This window comes from Mirounga leonina, unplaced genomic scaffold (assembly GCF_011800145.1).
Source record: "Mirounga leonina isolate KUSES-001 unplaced genomic scaffold, KU_Mleo_1.0 Mir_151, whole genome shotgun sequence".
Lineage (NCBI taxonomy): Eukaryota > Metazoa > Chordata > Mammalia > Carnivora > Phocidae > Mirounga > Mirounga leonina.
Genome location: NW_023270377.1, coordinates 85079416 through 85103445, shown reverse-complemented (window position 1 = coordinate 85103445; position 24030 = coordinate 85079416). Strand labels below are relative to the sequence as shown.

Below are 24030 nucleotides of genomic sequence, written 5' to 3'. Positions count from 1 at the left end.
AGGCATGTGTAGAGTGGGGTGGGCGTGCATGCCCTAGCAATAACAGAAGCTGGAGCAAAGGGGAAAAAATGGCTTTTTTTAATGGGGTCCCTTCAGTTTCCCTGTCTCAACAGGAAGCAGATATTCCCAGCTCAAAGGGTATTTACAGAAGATGGAGACTTGACTGTAAAGGAAATTCATGCACTCTTTCAACATGCCCAATGCTAGAATTTGGAGAATGGCCATAAGATCAGGATCAGAAAACAGTTTTTTTTTTTTTTTTTTTAAAGATTTTTTCATTTATTTATTTGAGAGAGAGAGAATGAGAGAGAGCACATGAGAGGGGGGAGGGTCAGAGGGAGAAGCAGGCTCCCTGCCGAGCAGAGAGCCTGATGCGGGACTCGATCCCAGGACTCCAGGATCATGACCTGAGCCGAAGGCAGTCGCTTAACCAACTGAGCCACCCAGGCGCCCCAGAAAACAGTTTTTGTAATAACATTCTGTGAGAATACAGTCACATTTTATTTGTTTAAATATTGTTTATGGCTCTTTTTATGCTTTAGTGACAGAAATGGGTCATTGCAACAGATTGTATGGCCCACAAATATTTACTTTCTGGCTCTTAAGGAAAAAGCTTGCCTTACCCTGACTAGAAAAAGATCACTGCTTAGGGGTACTGCCTATAAGGGGACAAAATGAGCAGATGTAGCAAATAGTCTGGTCTGGACACAATCAAGGGTGCCTCAATCATGACACCTCTCAGTATTTTCTCAGAGTAGTAGACTAGGACACTATGGATCAAGAGGAGACACTGAGACACTTTACTTACATTTTCATCCCTAAAATGGGATGGAGCCAAATCTAATGGAGGAAGATCTTCCTGAAAAAAAGAAACAAAGACACTAAAAGAAGAAAAATTGGAAAAAAAAAAAAAGTTAGTTACAGTCCTGAGGCATTATGACTTAACCAAAATTTGGGACCCACCAATATGACATGTATTGATAAAACAGAAGTTTATTTTGAAAAGGGAGAGATTACAGTAAGTTCCTAATGTCCCTTGTGAAAAGGCCATTGAAATAAGAGAGAAAACCAAGAAGAATATTGAGAAATCACAAAAGCTTATGTGCAAATTGGCAACTCCTACTGGCAGAACATCAAATCCTCAATGTGCTTTAAAAAAGTTGTCAAAAGGCAGAGAATGTTCTGGGGCACCTGGGTGGCTCAGTTGGTTAAGCGTCTGCCTTCGGCTCAGGTCATGATCCTGGGGTCCTGGGATTGAGCCCTGCTTAGTGGGGAGTCTGCTTCTCCCTCTCCCTTTGCCCCTCCCCCTGCTTGTGCGCTCTCTCTCATGTGTGTTCTCTGTCTCTCTCAAATAAATAAATTAAAATTTTTTTGAGACAGAGAATGCCCGGAAGAAAAAGAATGACTGGTTTATGTCAATCTTGTCTAGATTTTGGAAGACAATGAATGTTTTCAGAAAGGTCATGAACATGAAATATTAACACCAGAATCCACAAGATGTATAATAGTCAAGCCACAGGCACTGAAAGACTAGGAAGTATGTTCTCGTCTAGCGCCCACCCATTGTCATGGATATATTCCAGAAGACTCTAGACTTGGACTTTAGCTATAAAGAAGCAGCAGATGATGATCAGTAATAATTGATGTAACAATAAAATTTGACATGACAATTTTCAGGATGAGTCATGGCTGGCCCCAAGGTCCAGCAAATAATGGGTATCCTAACCAGTGGGGTCCTCTTGGCACAAATGCAGAATAACTCCTAGTATTCAGGGAGTAAAGAAAGATCCTGTAACTGAAGATCCAAAAGCGGATCACAATTTGGGAATGCCATGTTCAACTTATTTTCCATTCCTGTCATACATATATGAAATATGGAAAAAGATGCTGGGCTACAATGAATAGCAAGGAGTAAACAGGAAAGAAGGGGAGAAGGGAAAACAAATTTGAACTGTATAATTATAAATATCTATGTGTGCGATGTAGTCTTTGTACATCAGCTATCTGAGGGCCCTCTCAATACCCTCAAGGGCTCTTTAAGGTTGTCATTTGAGTCCCATATCTCCTCCCCACAGCATCCCTCCTTCCTGAGCTATCATAGCTACTCTTTGTCATAGTTGGTTACTGGCAAGGGAATGGGGGAGGGCCATAGTTGGTAAGTATGTATGTATAAAGGTGTGAAGTGGTTCTCTCCAACCTTAGGTCCTAATAGTCCTTCTCATATTGCTTGCTTCATTCTCCTTTTCTCCAAGAAAACAAACCATTATGGCAATTCTGAGAGAGAGAGAGAGAGAGGGGTACCTACAAGTGTGGGACCTACAGGAGATACCACACAGGTAGATGAATGTGTCTTAAGTAAAACTTGCTGGAAGGGCAGTGGTGTGAGAAAAATAAGGCGAATTCATAATTTATTCTACAGAATCCAACAGTAAAATAAACTAGTTCCCAATGTTTCTTAGAGTTAAGAAGAATGAGAGATCACTAGGAGAAGGAGAATCTTTTATTTGGTGCAGTTAAAAAGACATTAATAACCTCCTAATGGCGTGGGTTACTGTACTTATTTAAATACTTAGTTCAAATTTGAGCCATGCGACATCAATTAAAATATACGGTAATGAGTATAATTTGCAGTCCCACACTGAAGGTATAAAAATGGTATAGTTTTTCATTTTTAAAAAATGGAATCAAATTGGACACCTACCAGATTTGATGGAAAATCTTGGTTCCCTTATTTGCAGATTTGTCTTCACTCTTCCTAGGGGTCTGCAAATCTTTGGAGGCTTCTTGGTATCCACGAAAGAGGTCTGTGAGGTGAAGATGAACTCTCTTGCTCCCTCTTGCCCCAGCGTCTATGGCCATTCGAGGGCAGGTGGCTTCCTTGGCAGCAGCCTCTCCTTCCCATTGTCTAGTCCCCAAACACACCCGCAAAGCCACTTTTGGTTTGCCTGGGATCTTCAGTGGAGCCAGTTGCCGAGGATACATTCTTTCATTCTCTCAGTCTTACGGAAAGCAGTTTCAGAATGGTTCACAGGGCTTTTCCTTCAACCCTTGGAGGCCTCTTCCTTATTTTCCGTTAGCATTCTGTGCTGCTCTAGGGAAGGCAGGCAGACTGTCTTTTTCCTCTCCCTTTCTAAGTTCTAGGGCAAAGGCCTGTGACAAAAGACAGATTAACAAGATAAAAGCATAATTTTTTTTCTTTTAAACACAAGTTTTACATGAGAGAGGAAACTTCAAAAGGAAATGAAGACCCAAAGAAGCAGTCATACCTGAGTTTTTAATGCTAGGCTTGATGAAGAGTGGGCGTTTGTGGGAAAATGTGACAAGGTAACAAAGGGTCTGAGCTAAGTGTAGTGAACTAGGGGAAACAGTAAGGCCTATTTCCTTGCATTCCTCTCAGTGTCTTGGAGATGAATATGTATAGGGAGGGCACCTCTCACATGAGGGTTTCATGACCTGCTTAGGGGAAGGTCAGAAAGTTCTTCTTGCACATGCCGTTTCTCATATTCCCTCAGCTTAAAATATTCACTATGCCAAGGTGCCATATTTTAGTGTAGTGTGTGTAGTCCTGCACCCCATCACTGCCAAGAACATCAGTTTTTAATAGCTTAGTTATCATTTTTCTGGCATAAGAGAAGCCAAGGCTTAAAGTTCTGCTTATCTTTCATGTTATACAGATCCAATGGGACTAAGGTGGAGAGTGGTAAACTATCTCTTTATTCTTGTGGGGTTTTATAAAATACATTTTCTGGATACTCTAATCTGCCACATTACATACTGCCGATTGAATTCTCAGATAATGCCATTGATGTGCTTTGAGACTTTGTAAACAAACAACAAAGTAAGAGGAATGTAGTGAAAGGAGATGGGGAACCATACTTTTGTCTGGTATGGGACAAGATAATTGAGTTTACAGTTCTGCTTTTCTCTCATATTGAACACACTTTCAAAATGACTTTCTAAATATAAGCAGCCCGCTATGTATTTGTCTGTAAAAGCATCAGCAATGAAAAAACAAGACAAGACAATGGAAGCAGAGATCTGGGTGATTGGCTCTTCATGCTGGGTCATTGATGGGGCTGACATGCACCGAACATGTTTAGTCTTCGAACATGGATTGGTTTGCTAATAAAACTGCATTTGTTACTGTCAAGGGAGAGTTGTAAGATAGACAAATCTACTAAAATTCTGATTTATTTGACTAAGACATAAATACAGAGAACAATCTGCCTGCATATATATTAATATGTGTATAGAGATATAGAGTGAAAAAATGTATAAATCCAATATATCTACTTCAGATACGTAAATACTCATTTAGATATTTTTTATTTGCCTTATTTATAACACCAGTTACTGCAGAGGGTTAGTATGTACCTAGACTCTGGTAACCTTCTGGTATGACTAGATGGGCTGATGATACACTTCCTATAAAAATTCTGTTTTTAACTTTTTTCTATTGCCTTCATCTATTTATGACTGGGAATAGCTGCTAATTTAGATTTCCTCATGGAACACAATAAATAATGAGAGATCTCAACAAAAGTCTCTATAAATGTAAATTATATTTTAAAATATAAAAGATTATTTTTCTGAAAACTTGCTATTATCCTTGGAAAGAATTATGTTATTTAGTATCCTTATTGGAGTTAATTATATTAATTATTTGTACTGGATTAACAATGCCAAATGGAAGAAGGTTAATTAATTGAATAAGCATTTTGTTTCATTTCTTTCTGTTTCAGTTGATTTATCTTTAGTGAATAAGGATGAAAATGCCATCTATTTCTTGGGAAATTCTCTTGGCCTTCAACCAAAAATGGTTAAAACATATCTGGAAGAAGAACTAGATAAGTGGGCCAAAATGTAAGTATTATTTCAAAAGCTATCATTTAACATCTCATACAAGAACTTTTTTTTTCCCTCCAAATTTTTATTTAAAGTCAAGTTAGTTAACATGCAGTGCAGTATTGGTTTCTGGTGTGAAATTTAGTGATTCATCACTTAACATTCAGCACCCAGTACTCTTCACAACAAGTGCCCGCCTTAATCCCCATCACCTATTTAACCCATTTCCCCACCCACCTCCTCTCCAACAACTCTCAGTTTGCTCTCTATAGTTAAGAGTCTGTTTCTTGGTTTGCTTTTCTTTTTTTCCTCTGATGTTCATTTGTTTTGTTTCTTAAATTCCACATATGAGTGAAATCATATGATAATTGTTTTTCTCTGATTGACTTATTTTGCTTAGCATACTACTCCCTAGTTCCATTCACATCATTGCAGATGGCAAGATTTCATTCTTTTTGATGGCTGGGTAATATTCCTATATATAGGAATCTTCTTTATCCATTCATCAGTTGATGGACATTTGGGCTCTTGCCATAATTGGCTACTGTTGGTAATGCTGCTATAAACATTGGGTTGCATGTATCCCTTCAAATCATTAGGAACTTTAAAAATCACACTAGGTTGTCTAATACTTGGAGAGGTGTACAATAGGCTCCTAGAAGTTTAGGACATAGAGGAACCTTAAGAATCATGTCATTCAATACTCTCATTTTATTGATAACATAACTGAGGATCAGTAAATAAAGTCATATGGCAAGTTAGTGACAAAGTCAAGAGTAAACTTTCACAATATTAGAAAAAATAAGTCCCTCTTCCAATCTAAATCATATGTAATCATTTTATTTTATTTATTTAATGGCTAATAAGAGAGTTAACATTTAGAATTTAATTCAGTGTTTTCATGAGTTGTTCTTGCTAAACTCTATTACACTAATTTTTATAAATAAGGAAACAAATTTGTTGAGGGGGAGTAAAAGATGAGTGGAGCAGAAGGCACTGCCCTCTCCAGACTGAGTGTGCTTATTGAGAAGATACTCCATTTGGGCTTAGCCAAACAGGTTTGCTCCAACCATGCAAGAATCTGAAATCTTAAATACATTTTTTTCTCCATCTCTTCTGTTCTACTTTTACTCTTCTGCCTAAGAAACCCCCCACACTCCCTGCTTCTCTGGATGCTTACCTTCCTTAATCCCAACCTTCTCAACCATGCTGATGATCTCTCCCTAACTGCCCATTGTATTAATCACCGCTGGGGGATGGGCAGTTTAGAGGTATCTGTTTTCATTAGCTTCATATTCTCAACCATATTATAAATCCCTTTAGGAAAATAACTTAATTTTATGTGCTTTTATCCTTCCTTGGTAGTTACTACTAAAGCTGAAACTAGAAATATTTAAAAAAATACTTTTAACTATTATATATTAATATCACTTTAAATTTTTTTAATATTTAAAATATTAAAAATAAGACACATGAAAAGGTGCTCAACATCACTAATCATCAGGGAAAGGCAAATCAAGACCGCAGTGAGCTATCACCTCATACCTGTCAGAATGGCTAAAATAAAAAACACAAGAAATAACAAGAGTTGGCAAGGATGTGGAGAAAAAGGACCCCTCGTGCAATGATGGTGGGAATGCAAACTGGTGCAGCCACTGTGGAAAACACTATGTATGTTCCTTAAAAAATTAAAAATAGAATTACCATATGATCCAGTAATTCCACTCTTGGTTATTTGCCCAAACAAACAAAAGCACTAATTGGAAAAGATGTATGCACGCCTATGTTTATTGCAGCATTTTGTACAATAGCCAAGATATGGAAGCAACCCATGTGTCCATCCATAGATGGATGGATAGAGAAGATGTGTGTGTGTGTGTGTGTGTGTGTGTATTACTCAGCCATAAAAAATGAAATCTTGCCATCTTGCCATCTTGCCATTTGCAACAATGTAGATGGATCTAATAGCACAATGCTAAGTGAAATAAGAGTCAGAGAGAAACAACATATGATTTCACTCATTTGTGGAATTTAAGAAACAAAACAAATGAACAAAGAGGAAAAAAAAAAGAGACCAAAAAACAAACTCTTAAGAGAATAAACTGATGGTTACCAGAGGGTAAGTGGTGGGGGGATGGGTGAAATAGGTAAAGGGGATTAAGAGTACATTTATCATGATGAACACTGAGTAATGTGTATATTTGTTGCATCACTATATTTTACACCTGAAACAGATGAACTCTGTATGTTAATTATGATTGAATTTTAAAAAAAGAAAAAAATACTAAAAATGAGTAGAAATATTTTTTAAATATATCCTGAATATTAAGATCTGAAAATAGATATGAGGAGGAAGCCAAACCTGAAGGTCAGGAAAAAAATGCAGGAAAATGAAACTAAATCAGATAAGAACTCTGACCAAGACATTTGGCTCTCATTCAAACTCCAAATATCTTCTTCTTTCTTCAGTTTTCATGCCACTGGTCTTCCGTATTGGGAGCAGTACCTCTTTTTAAAGTTTATTTTACACTGACTGTGCTAATGATTACTACCACAGGCATTAGATTACCCTGCAAAGTTCTTAATTTCAGTGGTTAAGAATATAAATTTGCACCTCAATGCAAAAATCATAGAGGTTTATATAATTTATTAAGCCTGTTATAACTGTATCTGCATAAGTTGTATGCATAAATTGAAAAATAAGTATTACCACATTTGGAAGCATTTTGCTTAGCAGGTTTTAGTATTTAAAAAATGAGGGTCATACTTAATAAAAATGGTTAATATTCATTTTTGGCCTTAATATAAAAGAGAGCAGAGAATTAGATTGAATTTGAACTTTAGAGAGTGTCCTTGCCTCTTGGATATTCATTCAGCAAGGCTGTGCATTTTTATCCTTTAGGCATTTAAAAAAGATGCTGCCCTGCTATCCTATTCATCTCTTTGTGATTACCCTAGTTTATTAGACTGGTTGATTATTTTCAAGACTTTAAAGTTATATTCCAGGAAAGTGCCTTTCTGTCATAACACCCTTCTATTGTTGTTAACTTTCAATTTTATATTTTACCTTGTGACAATAGAAAATTACATAATCTTAATGCCTTCTACCGATTTTTCATTAGATGATTCAGAAAAGAGGTGCATATTAATGCTTCAAGCGTGTAAACTACCTTTAAAAGACTTCTGAGAAAAAGATTAGATAGCTAGTTAGCTTTATTTTGTCTTTGCTTAATTTTATTTAGTCTTCTTGCTTTCAATCGTGGTGGCCCAGTCAGCGTCACACCCCCTGTCTCTCTGTTGATGTCAGTGGTGTTTGAGAGGCAAGGTCAAAATCGTGTTGTGTTCTGTCCCGCTGCCCATCTTTGATCTCAAAAGTGTTTGTTCACTATTTCTTTGGTCCTAAATAGTTAGCTTAAAATTTTACTCTGGCCTTTTCCAGCTAAGGTTCTGTTGGGAGGAAAACTTTTCCTCTACCAGTTTACAGCCTATTGGTTGAGGGCCTGTGGATTCATCCATAAGAGATAGATTAACAGAAGTTTCTTTCATGGGCATGCAGAAGTACTCTACAAAAAAGTGACTCACTGAATAGCTAGGGGTAAGGGTTTATATACCAGTTTAACCAAAGGGGGCAGTTTTAGGGCTTCAGTAGGAGGTATAGAAAGTTTTATTGGACCTTTTCATTCTGATGATAATGGGCATATCCTTCCTGCCTGGAAGCTCCCCTAGAGGGAGACTGATGGCATCTGAATTTGCACCTCCTGGTGTTGAGTCACCTTCCATCTGTGAGTGGGCTAATGGCAGCTGTATTTTCAGGAGAGTCTCCTTAAGTCAAGGAGCGTTTCTTTCTTTTCTTTTCTTTTTTTTTTTTAAAAGATTTTATTTATTTATTTGAGAGAGAGAGAATGAGAGACAGAGAGCATGAGAGGGAGGAAGGTCAGAGGGAGAAGCAAACTCCCTGCCGAGCAGGGAGCCCGATGCGGGACTCCATCCCGGGACTCCAGGATCATGACCTGAGCCGAAGGCAGTCGCTTAACCAACTGAGCCACCCAGGCGCCCCAAGGAGCGTTTCTTTCTTAGGCTGCTGTTTGTTCACATGCTTTTAGTTTAAAGTAATCTTCTTGCCACTGTGGTGACCTGTTGGTCCCTTGACTTCCCTTTCTGACTCTTGCTTTTGTTTTTGTACTAAATATCCATGCACATGTTTAGTTCACTTCTAGGTCCAGGGCCTCCCATTATTGTGGCGAGTTTTCCTGATTCCCTGTTCGTCTTCACCTTCTCCAGCCCCACTTCTACCCTGCTTCTTAGCTGATACCCAAATCAGGCCAGTGCCTTCCTCTCTTCTTGACCAGTGTAAGATTTCGAGAAGGACTGAGTCAAAGAGAGCTACATAGTTACTAAATACTCTAATGCAAACTGAAATTAGTTGCTTAACAGGAAAAAAATAATATTAGAAATGTATAATCTTAACAGTAACATAAAAATCAGAGTCCTTTGACTAAGTGAGATATTGTTCTGGGATATTGATAACAAGTCTGACTGGCCATCCAAGCCATATAAGGTAGGAAATACCACTTGGCTCATGGCTGTTAATGTCCGTGTCTCTATCTTTTATGTCCTATCACAGACATACTACCTACCTATCTACAAAATAAACCATCACTGGCCATAGGGCAGCCAGATTTTATAATTCATACAGCTACTGACTTTGATTACTTATGCTAGAGGAAAGTCAAGAATAGAGGCATACTTAGAAATATTTTTGGGCCTAAATGATTTCATCTAAAACTTTTAAGTTATTCAAGACAAAGCAATGACAATAAAGCACTTACTTCTGTGGGTTTTAAGTGCTTATTATTGTTATTTTCAACTGTATGTGATTTCCAAAGTAGATTACTTTACTTGGGAGAAGTATATTTGTTTTGGGAAATAACAATATTCAGATATTTATAACATTCTGAAATAGAAAAAATTTGTGGTGATTTGACTCACTTGATATATAATTAATTACCAGCAAAATGGGGCTATAACAATTAGAAACAGCATTGATAGGGGTCTGTGGGTCTGCCAGAATTTTTTTTAGAACATTTAATATTACATATTTATGTATTATAGATTTATTAACGGCCCAGATTATTTAAAGGAAAATAACATGGGCTAATAATCACAGTGGGAACGTTTGGCTAGAAGAGAAAGATATATCCGATATATCCATCCCGAAGAGCATACTGTAAATTGAGAAATGTATATTATGTCCCTAAGATACAACCACAATAGTTTAGGTCTTCTGTGTTGTCATATCTACTCGATAAATGATTTTCTTTCTTCTTCATGGGAGCAAAAATTTGACCCAGTTGTATCTTTATAGGGATTCTTCTAAGACCCATGTGACACTTTAGGTAGGCTTATTTAAGAAGAAAATAGCCCACTGGATTACATATTAGGAACAAACCGTGTGCTTAGCTGGCAGTGACTAACTTGGATGGCAATGTGTGCAAAAAGGGTGCTGGTGAAGCACAAGGGGGAGGCGTGCTCCTGCAGACACTGCAGTCTCATTCAGTTCATATGTTCCTTTAAAAAAAAAAAAGTTGGGGCGCCTGGGTGGCTCAGGTCATGACCCCAGGGTCCTGGGATTGACTCCCGCCTTAAGCTCCCTGCTCAGAGAGGAGCCTGCTTCTCCCTCTCCCTCTGCCTCTCTCCCTGCTTGTGTGCTCTCCCTCTGTGTCAAATAAATAAATAAAAATATATTTTTTTAAAAAAGTGTATTCTGGGGAGAAAGAAATGCTCCCTCTACCCCTCTTCATTCAACAACTGGACCTATAAAATAAACTGACAACACACAGATTAACAGGAAATAATAATTACTACTTACTAATTATTAATATTATGGGCATGAGGGCATCCCGGGGGGAAAAAAGTGAATACCAAAAAAAAAAAAAAAAAAAAAAAAATCCGTGAAATTTGAGAGCTTATATGTCATCTTAGTAGGGAAAGGGGAGGAGGATGTAGGCCACTTAGGGGAGAATAAATGATTTTTAGGAAGGATGAAAGGCACTTAGAAGAATAGATAGGAGATGTGATAGTTTGTGACAAAGTCTTCTGGTGTGGTGTTGACTTCTAGTCTCCTCTTGTGGGACCAGAGTCAATCTTCTCTGGTTGATGAAATTCCTGGGGAGGGATTGATGATAGTTGAGTTCCTTTGGAGGACCTGTCTTTAGGCAGATGGGGAAGCTCAGAGGAAGCTTGTCCCTACACTTGCTGTTTTTCAGGTGCCTTCAGCTCAAGGTAATCTTTATGCCAAAGAGGTGAATTTTGGTGTGGCATAGTCCGCCGCCCTTCAGTAAGAATAAGAAAGTATGTACATGGTATGACATGTTACAAAGATTTTCCTAACATCTGTGGTGGCTAATCATCAATTGGATCATAGATTAAAAAAAAAAAAATGGTGATCTTAAGGATTCTGTGATGTCTTATTTCCTTGGCTGGGGCGGGGGGGGAAGGGGGCAGGGAGGAGCTTTTTAAAAGCCTGGCTACTTTTTATTTTGTAGGGTGGTTAAAGCAGAGTCCTCTTTCAAAGAGGATCCTCTATTCACTTCCTAATTCGATTTTACATCCTGAAATCTAATTTCATGAGCAGATAGCACTCCGTAGACATATCCGAGCACACCCCACTCGGGGGAATGATGAATGCTGCGGTCCTGAGGGAACTGTCTGCCACGCTCTTTTCCTTTGCAGCACTTGTAAGACAAGATTGCAACTATGCTGCAAGTATTAGTTCTGAATGAGAGCAATGTAATCTTTTTCTTAACTCTGATACATAAGTTTAAAAGTGCACTGTAATCTACATCAAAGCTTTATAAAGACAGGCCACTTTAGTTTGAATTTATTGGGGTAACAACTTCCTAAATACATTTCACTACCCCAGGCTAATCAACTGACAAAAAGGAAAGAAGCAGACTGTGTGTGTGATATTTTGAAGGTATGGGGAGATGCCAAGAGCATGGCAGGAAGAAACATACTCTTAAAGATTATTACCACGGTGTCTTACCAGAGTGAGAAGTAGGTGGCCTACTATTCTGAGACATAAATTCTCTGAGGCAGAACGTAGAATTTTACTACCTAAATGTAATAAGATGTATTGTGCTATCAGCAAGGCCACGGAGCCCTATGTGATTAAAATAAAAAAGGATCCAAGTATCTGCCTTTAACTACCATTTAATGATAATGATTTTTGTCTTTAGCATTTATATTGGAAGTCAAGAAAGAGGCAAGCTGCCGGCTATCTAATAATAATATGAATAATAATAACTAGCAATTGCCCTTCTCTTCCTCCTTAGTTCTTATCTCTATTTATTCTCAAAGTCCTCTTACCTCATCTCAGTTTATACTGACAAAATATTAGTTTCAAAATTAGTAATCAAAATATTAGTTTAAAAATTGCATTGTACCCCCACATGCCCACGCAGATTTACATTAGGGAACAGTCAGATAAGGGATGCTATGTGCCAGTCTCTTTTACATGTTATCTTATTTATTTTTCACAGCCATCCTTTCAGGTGCATATTGCCACCCATTTACTTTTACTTTTACAGGCTTTATCAGCTTATGATACATGTAGTCTCATAATCAGTGGTGACCTGGAATTGGCTCAGACCAGGCAATGAAAGCCAGTCATTAAATATTAAGGATTTTGGTTGATGCCAGGAAATGGACCACAGGGGATATTCACATCATGAAAATCCACAAAGGCTAAAAACAAGGCTCCTTTCGTCCTGTTAACCCACTGGAGAGAGAAAATAATTTTCCCCAGACCCTTCTGAGTTCTTAGCTGAGACCCCTGTAATAAAAGACAGCTTAGCAAGAGGAAAAAAACCCGCACAAGTTTATTAGCACGTATCGCTCTTGTACGCACAAGAGACACGTGGGTCAAAGGACCTCCCCCTCCCCGCAATGACTTAGAATTCAGGCTTAGGGGCGCCTGGGTGGCTCAGATGGTTGAGCGTCTGCCTTCGGCTCAGGTCATGATCTCAGGGTCCTGGGATCGAGTCCCGCATCGGGCTCCCTGCTCCACGGGAAGCCTGCTTCTTCCTCTGCCTCTCTTTCTCTCTCTCTCTCTCTCTCTCTGTCTCTCATGAATAAATAAATAAAAAAAAAAACCCTTAAAAAAAAAAAAGAATTCAGGCTTAAATCTTATCTTAATAAGAAAAGAGGAGGAGGATGTAGGCCACTTACAGCAGAATAAGTGATTTTTAGGAAAGATGAAGAGCCCTTAGAAGAAGAGCTAAAAGTTACCATAGGTTGTGAAAAAGCCCATCTGAGTGTAGTGTTGACTTCTAGTCTCCTCTCCTGTGGCAAGACTCAATCTTCCCCGGTTGATGAAACTGCTGGGGAGGGGATTTATGGCAATTGAGTTCCTTTTGAAAGATCTGTCTTCAGGCAGATAGGGGAGTACAGAGACAGCCTCTCGCTGCGCTTGCTGTTTTTCAAGTGCCTGTAGTTTAAGATAATCAATCTACCACAGCGACATATTTTGGGGTGACATACTCTGCTACCCTTCACCTCTGAGAACAGGTTGACCACTCACTACTGCCAGTTTACTGAATTTCAGAGTATAGGTTCAAGCACAGTTTGCACTATAAAAAAAATACCGGGCTCATTCCTTTCTCCAACTTTAGGGAGTTTGGGGGTTTCTGAGGAATTAAGAACAATTAATTCCTAGCTTCCTGCCACAAGTTTGCAACAGCACATTCAGTCACTCCCGCCTTGATTCTTTGTTTCAGTTTCTTCTTCCATATTTCAAATGTATTTCCTTCCTCATTTAACGGAAACTTCTTGAGAGTGGAAGTTCTCTCACCTCTTTTGTGTTTTGCCATTATGCCTACTGGGATACTTGCTAGAATAATAAAATTGAGCTAGAATATGGGAGATGAAATTGCTAGAAAATAGGTCAAGATGTAATGTTGGCTTTGATTATTGCCAAGTTTATTTATCTACTTAAAATGTCATCATGAATATAGTCACATTTTACACACTTCTGTTTAGTTTACAGATTGTAGCTGTACTTAAAAACTGAATTTGCAATCATTTTAATTTCTAGCCTCAAAAAATAGTAGCTATGTTTTAGTGTAGATATTACTATGTGCTACAGGTATACAAGTAGAATGTTCAAATAGTCTTGAAATTTTCAAAATAGAGAAGAAAAAAACAGTATCTTAGACTCTAAAATAGAGTAAAATAATGAAGTAGTACATAGGCAATCTCAACTACCCTCCCATAAAATGGAAATTAAAGAAATTAAGAAATGACAAGTTAAAAAATAGAGTTCTCAAGTATTACTTTTGGTTTTAAAGAAGCATGATTTTGTATAATTACTAAAACATTACAAAGATTCATTTAGAAATGTCCAGTTGCTAATGCTGATATATGAAAAATTACGCATGCGCACACATACACACATACAAATCTAATAGTGTCTATGTCCCTTTTCAATTTCAGGGGAGCCTATGGTCATGACTTAGGAAAACGTCCTTGGATTACAGGAGATGAGACTATTGTAGGCCTTATGAATGACATTGTAGGTAAGTACAAAATGGATTTTTCCCAAAAGAATCATAAAGGCATTATCATTTAGATATAAACCTAGATTATAAAGTCAAAATCTTATTGAAGAACACCCTGGTTTTCTATTTTAACCCATTACAGTAAAGAGTGAACATACCGTTAATTGAGACTTGACGGCTATAGCAAACATCACTGGGTTATTTGGCACAAAAATAAAATATTTAATTGTGTTTTCTTGTATATTTTAAGACTAATATGTACTCCCCAATAAAGAGCGCAGGCATTGTATTTATTTATAATTAAACTAATTTCATAAAAATCAACTCAAATGAATTTTATAACCCTTCATTATATGACAAAATAAACACTAACCTTTACATGCTAAAACCCTAAAACACCAATCAGGTTTTGGCTCATTTCAGTTTAATCCATGGTGACTAATTTTAAATTAAGCTGAGAATTGTTAGAAATAATATGGTTGATGTTGTTCTTTATATTTATATATACGTATTTATAAATATATTTATATATTTATAATGTGTTTCCTAAAGTGAGTTATATACTCCAGGTAGTATTCAAGATAGTTTTCGATGGCAAACGTGTTAACCTTTTGGGAAAAAAAAAAAAAAAAAAGCTATTTAATTGGGTTGAATATTGAGCATTGCTTAAAATCTTATATGATATTTAGGGTATTGAACAAAAAAATTAATGATGTTTAAGTATTTGGAGTGCTGTTATTTGGAAATATTTAGAGGACTTAGGGAAATCATAACTTTCATAATGCTTTTTCAAACCTCAGTCCTCTACAGGCAAGTATAAACATATCTTTATTGCTTCATCCCAATTGCATCTTGGTCAGTGATCAGAAGACAATATCAACGTGAGCTGGGAGAAAGTGGAATTAGAGTGAGGACAGTAGGATTTACATCCAGAAAGAATTACAGTAATTGACAAACCATGAAAACCTGAGGAATACCTTGTTGATTCAGAAATGATTATTGAACCTCTGCTGTGTGTCTGTCAGCACGTATGGAGTAGGTACTGAGGATACAATAGTAAGTAAAATAGTGAGTCAGAATCGTCACCATCTTTATCCCATGGGATATCCTCATGGGACTCTCATTACAGGAAGATACCCCCCAAAATGTAAAATTAATATATACATATAATCATATAATAAAGAGAAATAAAAAAAAATTGGGATTAGTGCTTCAAAAGAGGTAATTTCCAATTAATGATGAAGGGGACTGAACATAATCATTTAAGTACTCTTTCTTTCTGAATTCTCACTAAACAACTCTTAGTGGAATTTAAAAAGTAAAAGTATAAAAGAACAAACAGAAATGGAGATGATAGCAACATTTTGGGAATTGGATAGCAAGTGGATAAGTGGTAATTGCCTTTGTAACAACAACAAAAAAAAAGGAAACCAAATCTTCACCTCCCAATGGAAAAAAAAAATGGAAAGCCACCTGCTTTACACTGCAGATCCTTTAAAACTTTGGAAATTACGGGGCGCCTGGGCAGCTCAGTCCGTTAGCGGCTGCTTTCAGCTCAGGTCATGATCCTGGGGTCTTGGGATCGAGCCCCACATCTGGCTCCCTGCTCAGCGGAGAGCCTGTTTCTCCCTCTCCATCTGCCTGTCACTCTGCCTACTTGTGCTCTCTCTCTGTCAAATAAATAAATAAAATCTTTAAAAAAAAAAAAAAACAACTTTGGAAATTACAATAAGCATCTCTAGAAGTGGGAGTAAAATAGGAATAAAAAGAGAGAGAGAGATGTGTGTTGAAAGTCTGTTTAAAATTCAGTTAGAATGCCAGCTCCCTTTCCCCATTCTATGCCACCAGGGGAAATCGTTCTCCCTAGATGATTGGGTGAGTCTCTGAAGAAGGAAGAAGGCTCCCAAGGGAGGATATGTACACTATATTAGTCTGCTCAGGCTGTCATAACAAAATACCACAGACTAGGGGGGCTTGAACAACAGATGTTTGCTCACAGTTCTGGATGGAGGCCAGAAGTCCAACACCCGAGAGTTGTTTTCTGGTTGGACTAGGGCTCTTCCTGGGCTGTACATGGCTTCCTTCTGTGTCTTCACCTGGCCTTTCCTCTGTGCACACTCAGAGACAAAGGGCATTCTGGTGTCTTTCTTCTTTCTTCTTTCTTCTTTTCTTCTTATAAAAGAAAAGTCCTAGTGGATTAAGACCTCACCCTTATGACTTCATTTAACCTTTATTACCTCCTATAGGCCCTATCTCCAAATACAGTCATACTGGGGGTAGGACTTTAACATACAAATTTCAGGTAGACACAGTTTAGTCTATAACATATTCCTTGGTGAAAACAAAAGAATTAAATAAATGTTTATCCACTTCTGTTCTAATTTAGTATCCAGTATCTATGCAGGAAACTTGAACATTCTTCTCTGTGATACTTGGACAACCTAAAGATTCTGACATGGGTTGTCCCAGTATAATGGCTCAGTAGGGTCCCCTTACAGCAAACTCCACATGCACAGTGGAAAAACACACTCGGGTGATGTAGCCCAAATTTACCAGACTTTCAAGGAAAATCTGTTTTAGTTCCTATGAACAATAGGAATGTGTTACCTGTTCAAAAAGTTGAAAAAAAAAAAAATAGAAGGGTTGCAAGCAAAAGCAAGTTCTATTTCCTACTAGCTATTAACTGAGTAATCATTACTCTATATACATTTCTGTTTTATGTGGCTGTATTATACAATCAGAATATTGACTTCTAGTTTAAAATAATAGATGTAGTCTCTCATGGTTCATCTCTCCCTCCGATTTCCCCCACTTCATTTTTCCCTTCCTTCTCCTAATGTCCTCCATGCTATTCCTTATGTTCCACAAATAAGTGAAACCATATGATAATTGACTTTCTCTGCTTGATTTATTTCACTTAGCATAATCTCCTCCAGTTCCATTCATGTTGATGTAAAAGTTGGGTATTCATCCTTTCTGACGGCTGAGTAATATTCCATTGTATATATGGACCACATCTTCTTTATCCATTCATCTGTTGAAGGGCATCTCGGCTCTTTCCACAGTTTGGCTATTGCGGACATTGCTGCTATGAACATTGGGGTGCATATGGCCTTTCTTTTCACTACATCTGTGTCTTTGGAGTAAATACCTAGGAGTGCAATTGCTGGGTCATAGGGTAGCTCTATTTTTAACTTTTTGAGGAACCTCCACACTGTTTTCCAAAGTGGCTGTACCAACTTGCATTCCCACCAACAGTGTAAGAGGGTTCCCCTTTCTCCACAACCTCTCCAACATTTGTTGTTCCTTTCCCTGTCCATTTTTTCCATTCTAACTGGTGTAAGGTGGTATCTCAAGGTGGTTTTGATTTGAATTTCCCTGATGGCTAATGATAATGAACATTTTTTCATGTGTCTGTTCGCCATTTGTATAACTTCTTCAGAGAAGTGTCTTTTCATGTCTTCTGCCCATTTTTGGACTTGATTATTTGTTTTTTGGGTGTTGAGTTTGAGAACCATGAACCATGAGAGACTATGGACTCTGAGAAACAAACAGGGTTTTAGAGGGGAGGGGGTGGGGGGATGGGTGAGCCGGGTGATGGGTATTAAGGAGGGCACGTACTGCATGGAGCACTGGATGTTATATGAAAACAATGGATTGTGGATCACTACATCAAAAACTAATGATGTATTGTATGGTGACTAACATAACATAGTAAAAATAAAATAATAATAATAATAATAAAAATAACAGATTTAAGTACAAGCCAAAAGTGATCCCTTCTATTCCAAACACATAGAGATGATAGGAAAAACATTAGATTAACAAACATACAGCAACACTTAAAAAAAAAAAAATTGAATAGAAATCTCTACAGACCAGAAATACTGCCGCTGCTAAAGAAAGGAGCAGTTGGAAGCCTGGAGGCACAGTTTTTTTGGGGGGCAGCACATGAAGCCAGGCTGAGTGTGCAGAGCCAGAATCCAGACCCTCAAAAGGAGCCCCAGGGTGAATCTGCACAGCTCTGAATGCCTGAGGCTGGGACCCAAGGCCAAAGTATTGGTCAGGCAGGGCAGGTAAAGGTGAAAACCTAACATCTCCTACCAGACTAGTCAGGTTCTTAGGAACACAGAGCCCTTGATCAGGTGTCAGCATTATCTAGAGGACTGTGTATATTTTGATGGAGGAAACTACCACCTGAATAATCCTGGATTGTATGTAAGGGTGTGTTAAATAGCTAGTGAACAGTGCTTCCATTTATGTTCATTTTTTAGAAGCTAATTATATTCATTCAAATGTCTAACATATAAATAAAAGACCTGGAAAAAAAAAAGACCGGATTAATTTGATCTGAGCATATGTTTTCTTTAGCTGTGGATTGTTTTTTTCCTTACTAGGTTTGCTTTCAGAACATAAACAGCATTCTAATCCTGTTATTTTGTGCTTAATATTTATCATCCTCTAAAAGAGGAGTTAGAATGTTTATATACAGGCCAGGGAAGTGGGAAGGTGATACTATTTTGTGAGATTTATTTATGAAGCCAGTAACCCTGGAAAAAAGAATTCTTTTGACCATTTAAAAGTTTATAGCTCGGGCGCCTGGGTGGCTCAGATGGTTAAGCGTCTGCCTTCAGCTCAGGTCATGATCCCAGGGTCCTGGGATCGAGTCCCGCATCGGGCTCTCTGCTCCTTGGGAGCCTGCTTCTCCCTCTGCCTCTCTCTCTGTCTCTCATGAATAAATAAATAAAATCTTTAAAAATAATAATAAAAAAATAAAAGTTTATAACTCTATTGCAACTTATTAAATATGCAAGTATTTTATTTGCCCAGCAAATACATCACAACCATCACTGAAATTTCAAACGAGGCATCTCTCATTGTAATTACTATTGAAAATGGGGGAAAAAAAAAACCCACTAGTCAAATTTATTTAGAAAAATAAAAGGATTGAACTTATTAAAAAATTAAAAAGTATATATTTATCAACTCTAGCTTTGGAGATTTTTCCGTGTCTTTGAAATACCATAAAAAATTATCACACATATGGGACAAACTTCATTATTTTTGTGTGTTTTTTTTGAAGACTTTATTTATTTATTTGACAGAGAGACAGACACAGCGAGAGAGGGAACACAAGCAGGGGGAGTGGGAGAGGGAGAAGCAGGCCTCCCGCGGAGCAGGGAGCCCGATGCGGGGCTCGATCCCAGGAGCCTGGGATCATGACCTGAGCCGAAGGCAGACACTTAATGACTGACCCACCCAGGCACCCCTATTTTTGTGGTTTTGTCCTGAATGTTGTATTAATTAAATTACAGACATTTAATCCTAATGATATGGGATATAAAAGATAACAATTCCTTATTGAAATGAGTACAGTCACTTTCATAGAAATGAAGCTCAAGAAACAATATGTATTTTGTTTATTACAGATATCATAATTACTATGTATTGTAAGTAACAATAAGCATATATAATAAATAATTTAAGGTAGGTAGTCTTTCCAAAGTCTCGTCATTTATGACAAATATAATATTTCATTTGAAATGTTTTCAGTGAACAAAGGTAATTTTTAGTTGTTTTTTTTTTTTTTTAGATTATTTATTTATTTATTTGGCAGAGAGAGACACAGCGAGAGAGGGAACACAAACAAGGGGAGTGGGAAAGGGAGAAGCAGGCTTCCCCCTGAGCAGGGAGCCTGATGCGGGGCTCCATCCCAGGACCCTAAGATCATGACCTGAGCTGAAGGCAGACGCTTAACAGCTGAGCCACCCAGGCGCCCCTGATTTTTAGTTTTAATTCTGAGTTTATTAAATGTTTGTTTTGTTCTTTACAATTCATGTTTTGTCAGAAGAAATACTTCTACTATTTTTTTGTTGACCAAAGGAATGTGAATTGACAGTGTCTACAAAGCGTATTAGAAAAAATATTTTAAAAACTTGTACTTTTAAAAAAAAATGTCAGTAACTGTTATCTCCCAAATTTCTTTACTTTTTAAATTGTGTATATTAGTCAGAGAAATGGTTCTTAAGTCAAGGTGAAAAATGAGTAAGTTCACTCTGTTTTATTAGGAATAGATTAAAAATAAAGTGTTTTTACGCATATTTGTGTTTATCTTATTTGTTGCAAATCCCACCAGGTTCCCTTTCTGCCTGGTTCACTAGGAAATTCTGAGAAAATACTGAATTGGAAGTAGCAAAAACATGTAACAGTTTCTATTTGTTTCTCATTTGCATCTTTCTTCCTCACTTTGTAACCCAAGAAACCTCAAATCCTGCTTGGAAATCCAGGCTTCATAAATCATGAAATAATTAAAATAATTATCTGGTAAGTACAGTAAAAAGCAGCAGAAGTCAAATTTATTTTTGCTACCTGCAAGCTACGTAAATGTGTCATGAGCAAACAGACACATTGTATATTTGGGGCAATGATTGAATCTTTCAGGTTCTTAAAACCACAGTCTTTATTTCACCATAAAATTTCCCAAACAGAAGTAACAGGAGGATAACAAAAATTATTATGTGTACCAATTGGTAGAGTGGATAGAGGGGAGGAGGAGACAGTGAGCAACTATATTTTTTCATAGATGTAGAAAAGAATTTCAATTTTAGAAGAGAAGAAAAACTGTTAATAAAACATTTTATATAGAGCCAACAATTCTGCAAAACATGGAATAACTTTCCCTTATAATTAATGTCATATTATCAAGATGCTAGAAATAGAATTGCTGAAGAATATTATTAGTATTGTTATTAAGCCTACTTCTCCCTGGGTACATAAAAATCACAAAGGGCTAGATACATGCATATCAGCTTATAAAAATGTTGTAATGTGGACATAAATTTGCTTTATGAAACTTGTGGTTGACCCTCTGAGAAGCAATAATCCCTATAAGCTGTCTCCAGTTACGAATCCTCACCCATGCACTAGCCACCTCTGGAGGCCACAGGAATTTACTACTTGAAAGACAGAGTGGAAAGTTCTGAGACTTAGCCTGATTACAAACCTTACAAGCAAATCCACAATAACATTTGCGTCTGCTTAATCAATTATATAGAACATGGATGGCAGTTAGGAGATCCGTCACGTATCCTCTTATTAAACACTAAGCAGCTTGGGGCCCTGTCATCTTCTCTTGGCAAAATATTTGAAATTAAATTAAAATTAAAAAGATGCAGAGGAATGTTGGTAATGAACATGGGCTTCCTGTATTTGATTTACAGGGAGTGGATAATGTAGACAACGCTTCCCAATGTAATCTGGAACAAAGATTTTAATTTTTTTTTTTTTCTAAGACAAGGTTGATTTTGTCTTACTTCTTATCTATGAGACTTGAGGTGAGTTAGTTCATCTCTTCGGACGCGTTTCCTCATTGATAAATATAGACAATTAAAGTAGATATGTTACTGTGTGACTGAAGAATATGTAAAAAAATACAAGTCACATAGTTAGAAGTATTGGCACATAGTAAGGACTCAATAAACACTCGTGTGCCAGGCATTGAGATCAGAAGGCCGTGCTTGCTTTTAACTAAGGTACACCTCTGGTAAAGCAAAAAATTATGATCAATAAATAAACAAGCAGGAAAGCACTCCACAAACGAGAATCCTGGCTTGTACCCATCTTCGATGAGGTGATTCAAATCTTGACATTTACTGCAATGAATTGTAGATGATCTTCTAAAGTAAAAACTCTATTTTAAATCCTGATAAGAGTTCAGGAAGTTTTTAAAAATTTTTGCCCTGCAATACTTGTAGTTCTTGATGTTTCAACAGTAATTCAAAAAAAGATCTTGGGAAAAAGAAAAAAGAACAAAGAAAAGCAACTCGAAAGAATTTCAGTTTGCTTAATTTTTTTTTTTATTTTCCTATGGAATGCTGATGATATTGATATATCTTAGAAGAACAAGTGTTGGTTTCAGAAACGCAATTGGAACCAAAAAAATAGGTCAAGTAGGTAAATTTTCCTTTAAAAAGATGCTAAAAATTAGTCTGATGTGTGGTGCTTTGGTGTTAGGAACCCTTGATTCTTTAGTGCCTTTAGGTTATATTTGAAGTAAACGTCTGCGTTAATGTCCTGAAACTTTAATATTTGCACCGTCCTCAGATACCCCTGTGTACACAGGCGCACATGTTAAATAGACTCACCGTCGCCTTCACCAAGTTCAGTAGCAGGTGAGGAGAGCATTTTGTGAAGTGCTTGCTTGAATTTGGAGTGTTCTAAGAGGAGATAACTTTTGTGCATGGTGGCAGATGAATTACTCAAGTCAGTGAGGGATTATTTACAAAGAATTGATCCGAGTGTTCGTATGCCACTGAGACTGAGGGAGTAAGTAGCACAGGGTCAAGTGTATGTCTACATTAATTGAGCCTACCACATCTGGTTCATTACATTCTTCACAAGAAAAATTTTAAGTGATCCAAAATGAACACTGTATTGTTTGGAGGACTAAAATTTTCAAGGAATCTACAATTATTTTAATCAGATTGCAATTGTTAAGCAAAACTAGGATATCTAACCTCCATTAGAAAGTCTCCTTCCCGGGCGTGTGGATGGCTCAGTTGGTTAAGCGACTGCCTTTGGCTCAGGTCATGATCCTGGAGTCCCGGGATTGAGTCCCACATCGGGCTCCCTGCTCGGCAGGGAGTCTGCTTCTCCCTCTGACCCTCCCCCCTCTCATGTGCTCTCTCTCTCTCTCATTCTCTCTCACAAATAAATAAATAAAACTTAAAAAAAAAAAAAGAAAGTCTCCTTCCCTTCTTGCCTCTTTTAGTTCTTTGCTTTCATTTTGTGGTAACTAACCTCTGAATTCTTTTTTCTTCTCATTACATTTTTTTTCAAATGCTTCTCTTTCTATGAATTCTGCTCTCCTTATAAAATTACTTTTCCTCCCTTTTCTCCTTTCTCCTTGCACTTTCTCTGCCAAAATATTTTTGGAAATAAATGGTTCTCAGAAAAGATGCATGTAAAGAGCTAACAGGGATTTAAGGATAATATTAGATTAGATATCTTAGATAATGTTTTGTTTTAGAAATAACAGTAAAAATTCATACCATAATGCAAAGAAATAAATATAGTAAAACTGGCAGCGTTTCTTTCACATATTTCCAAAAGATTTTCATATTGTAGGAGAAGACATATGCTACCGTATGCAACATAAGGTTATCATATTCATATCTATCTCGTATGTCTAGGACAAATTTTATTTAGTACTAGGAATGTGGAATGAGATTGGTCTCAGTGTGCCTTGACTTCAGACACTGTTCACCTTACAAGGACCAGAGATAAAGCTTTTAACCAATTGTTTACCAACATTGCACATCAAATGGAGAAAGCCATCTGTTAAATGCAATCGGAAGTTTTTCTCGACTAAATGGCTGTGTTGAAATAGAAATTCCTGTTATACACTTATCTCTAGTGGCCTGCCCTCAAGGGAACTTATCCTGAAATCCAGCTGTAAATTAGATTAATTATTTTACTTACTGCCTCCTCTTCTAAAATGGAACTCTAACAGAAGTATCTCTTTGGATGTGAAATACAGGACTTATATTACACATTTTCTCTAATGCCTCATACAGCTTTACAAACAATGGCACAAAACCTATTTTTCTCAGTGATAGTTCAAGAGATT

The 24030-nt window shown here is 37.3% G+C and overlaps 1 protein-coding gene across 1 annotated transcript in view; it reads left to right on the top strand.

The window, feature by feature from the left end:
• The window catches only part of KYNU (kynureninase), a 126922-nt gene that overhangs the window by 34589 nt on the left and 68303 nt on the right, over positions 1-24030 (top strand). Inside the window, exons 5-6 of the mRNA XM_035008118.1 lie at positions 4743-4863; positions 14338-14420. Coding sequence (XP_034864009.1) covers positions 4743-4863; positions 14338-14420 — 204 coding nt within the window. The remainder of the gene's footprint in view (positions 1-4742; positions 4864-14337; positions 14421-24030) is intronic.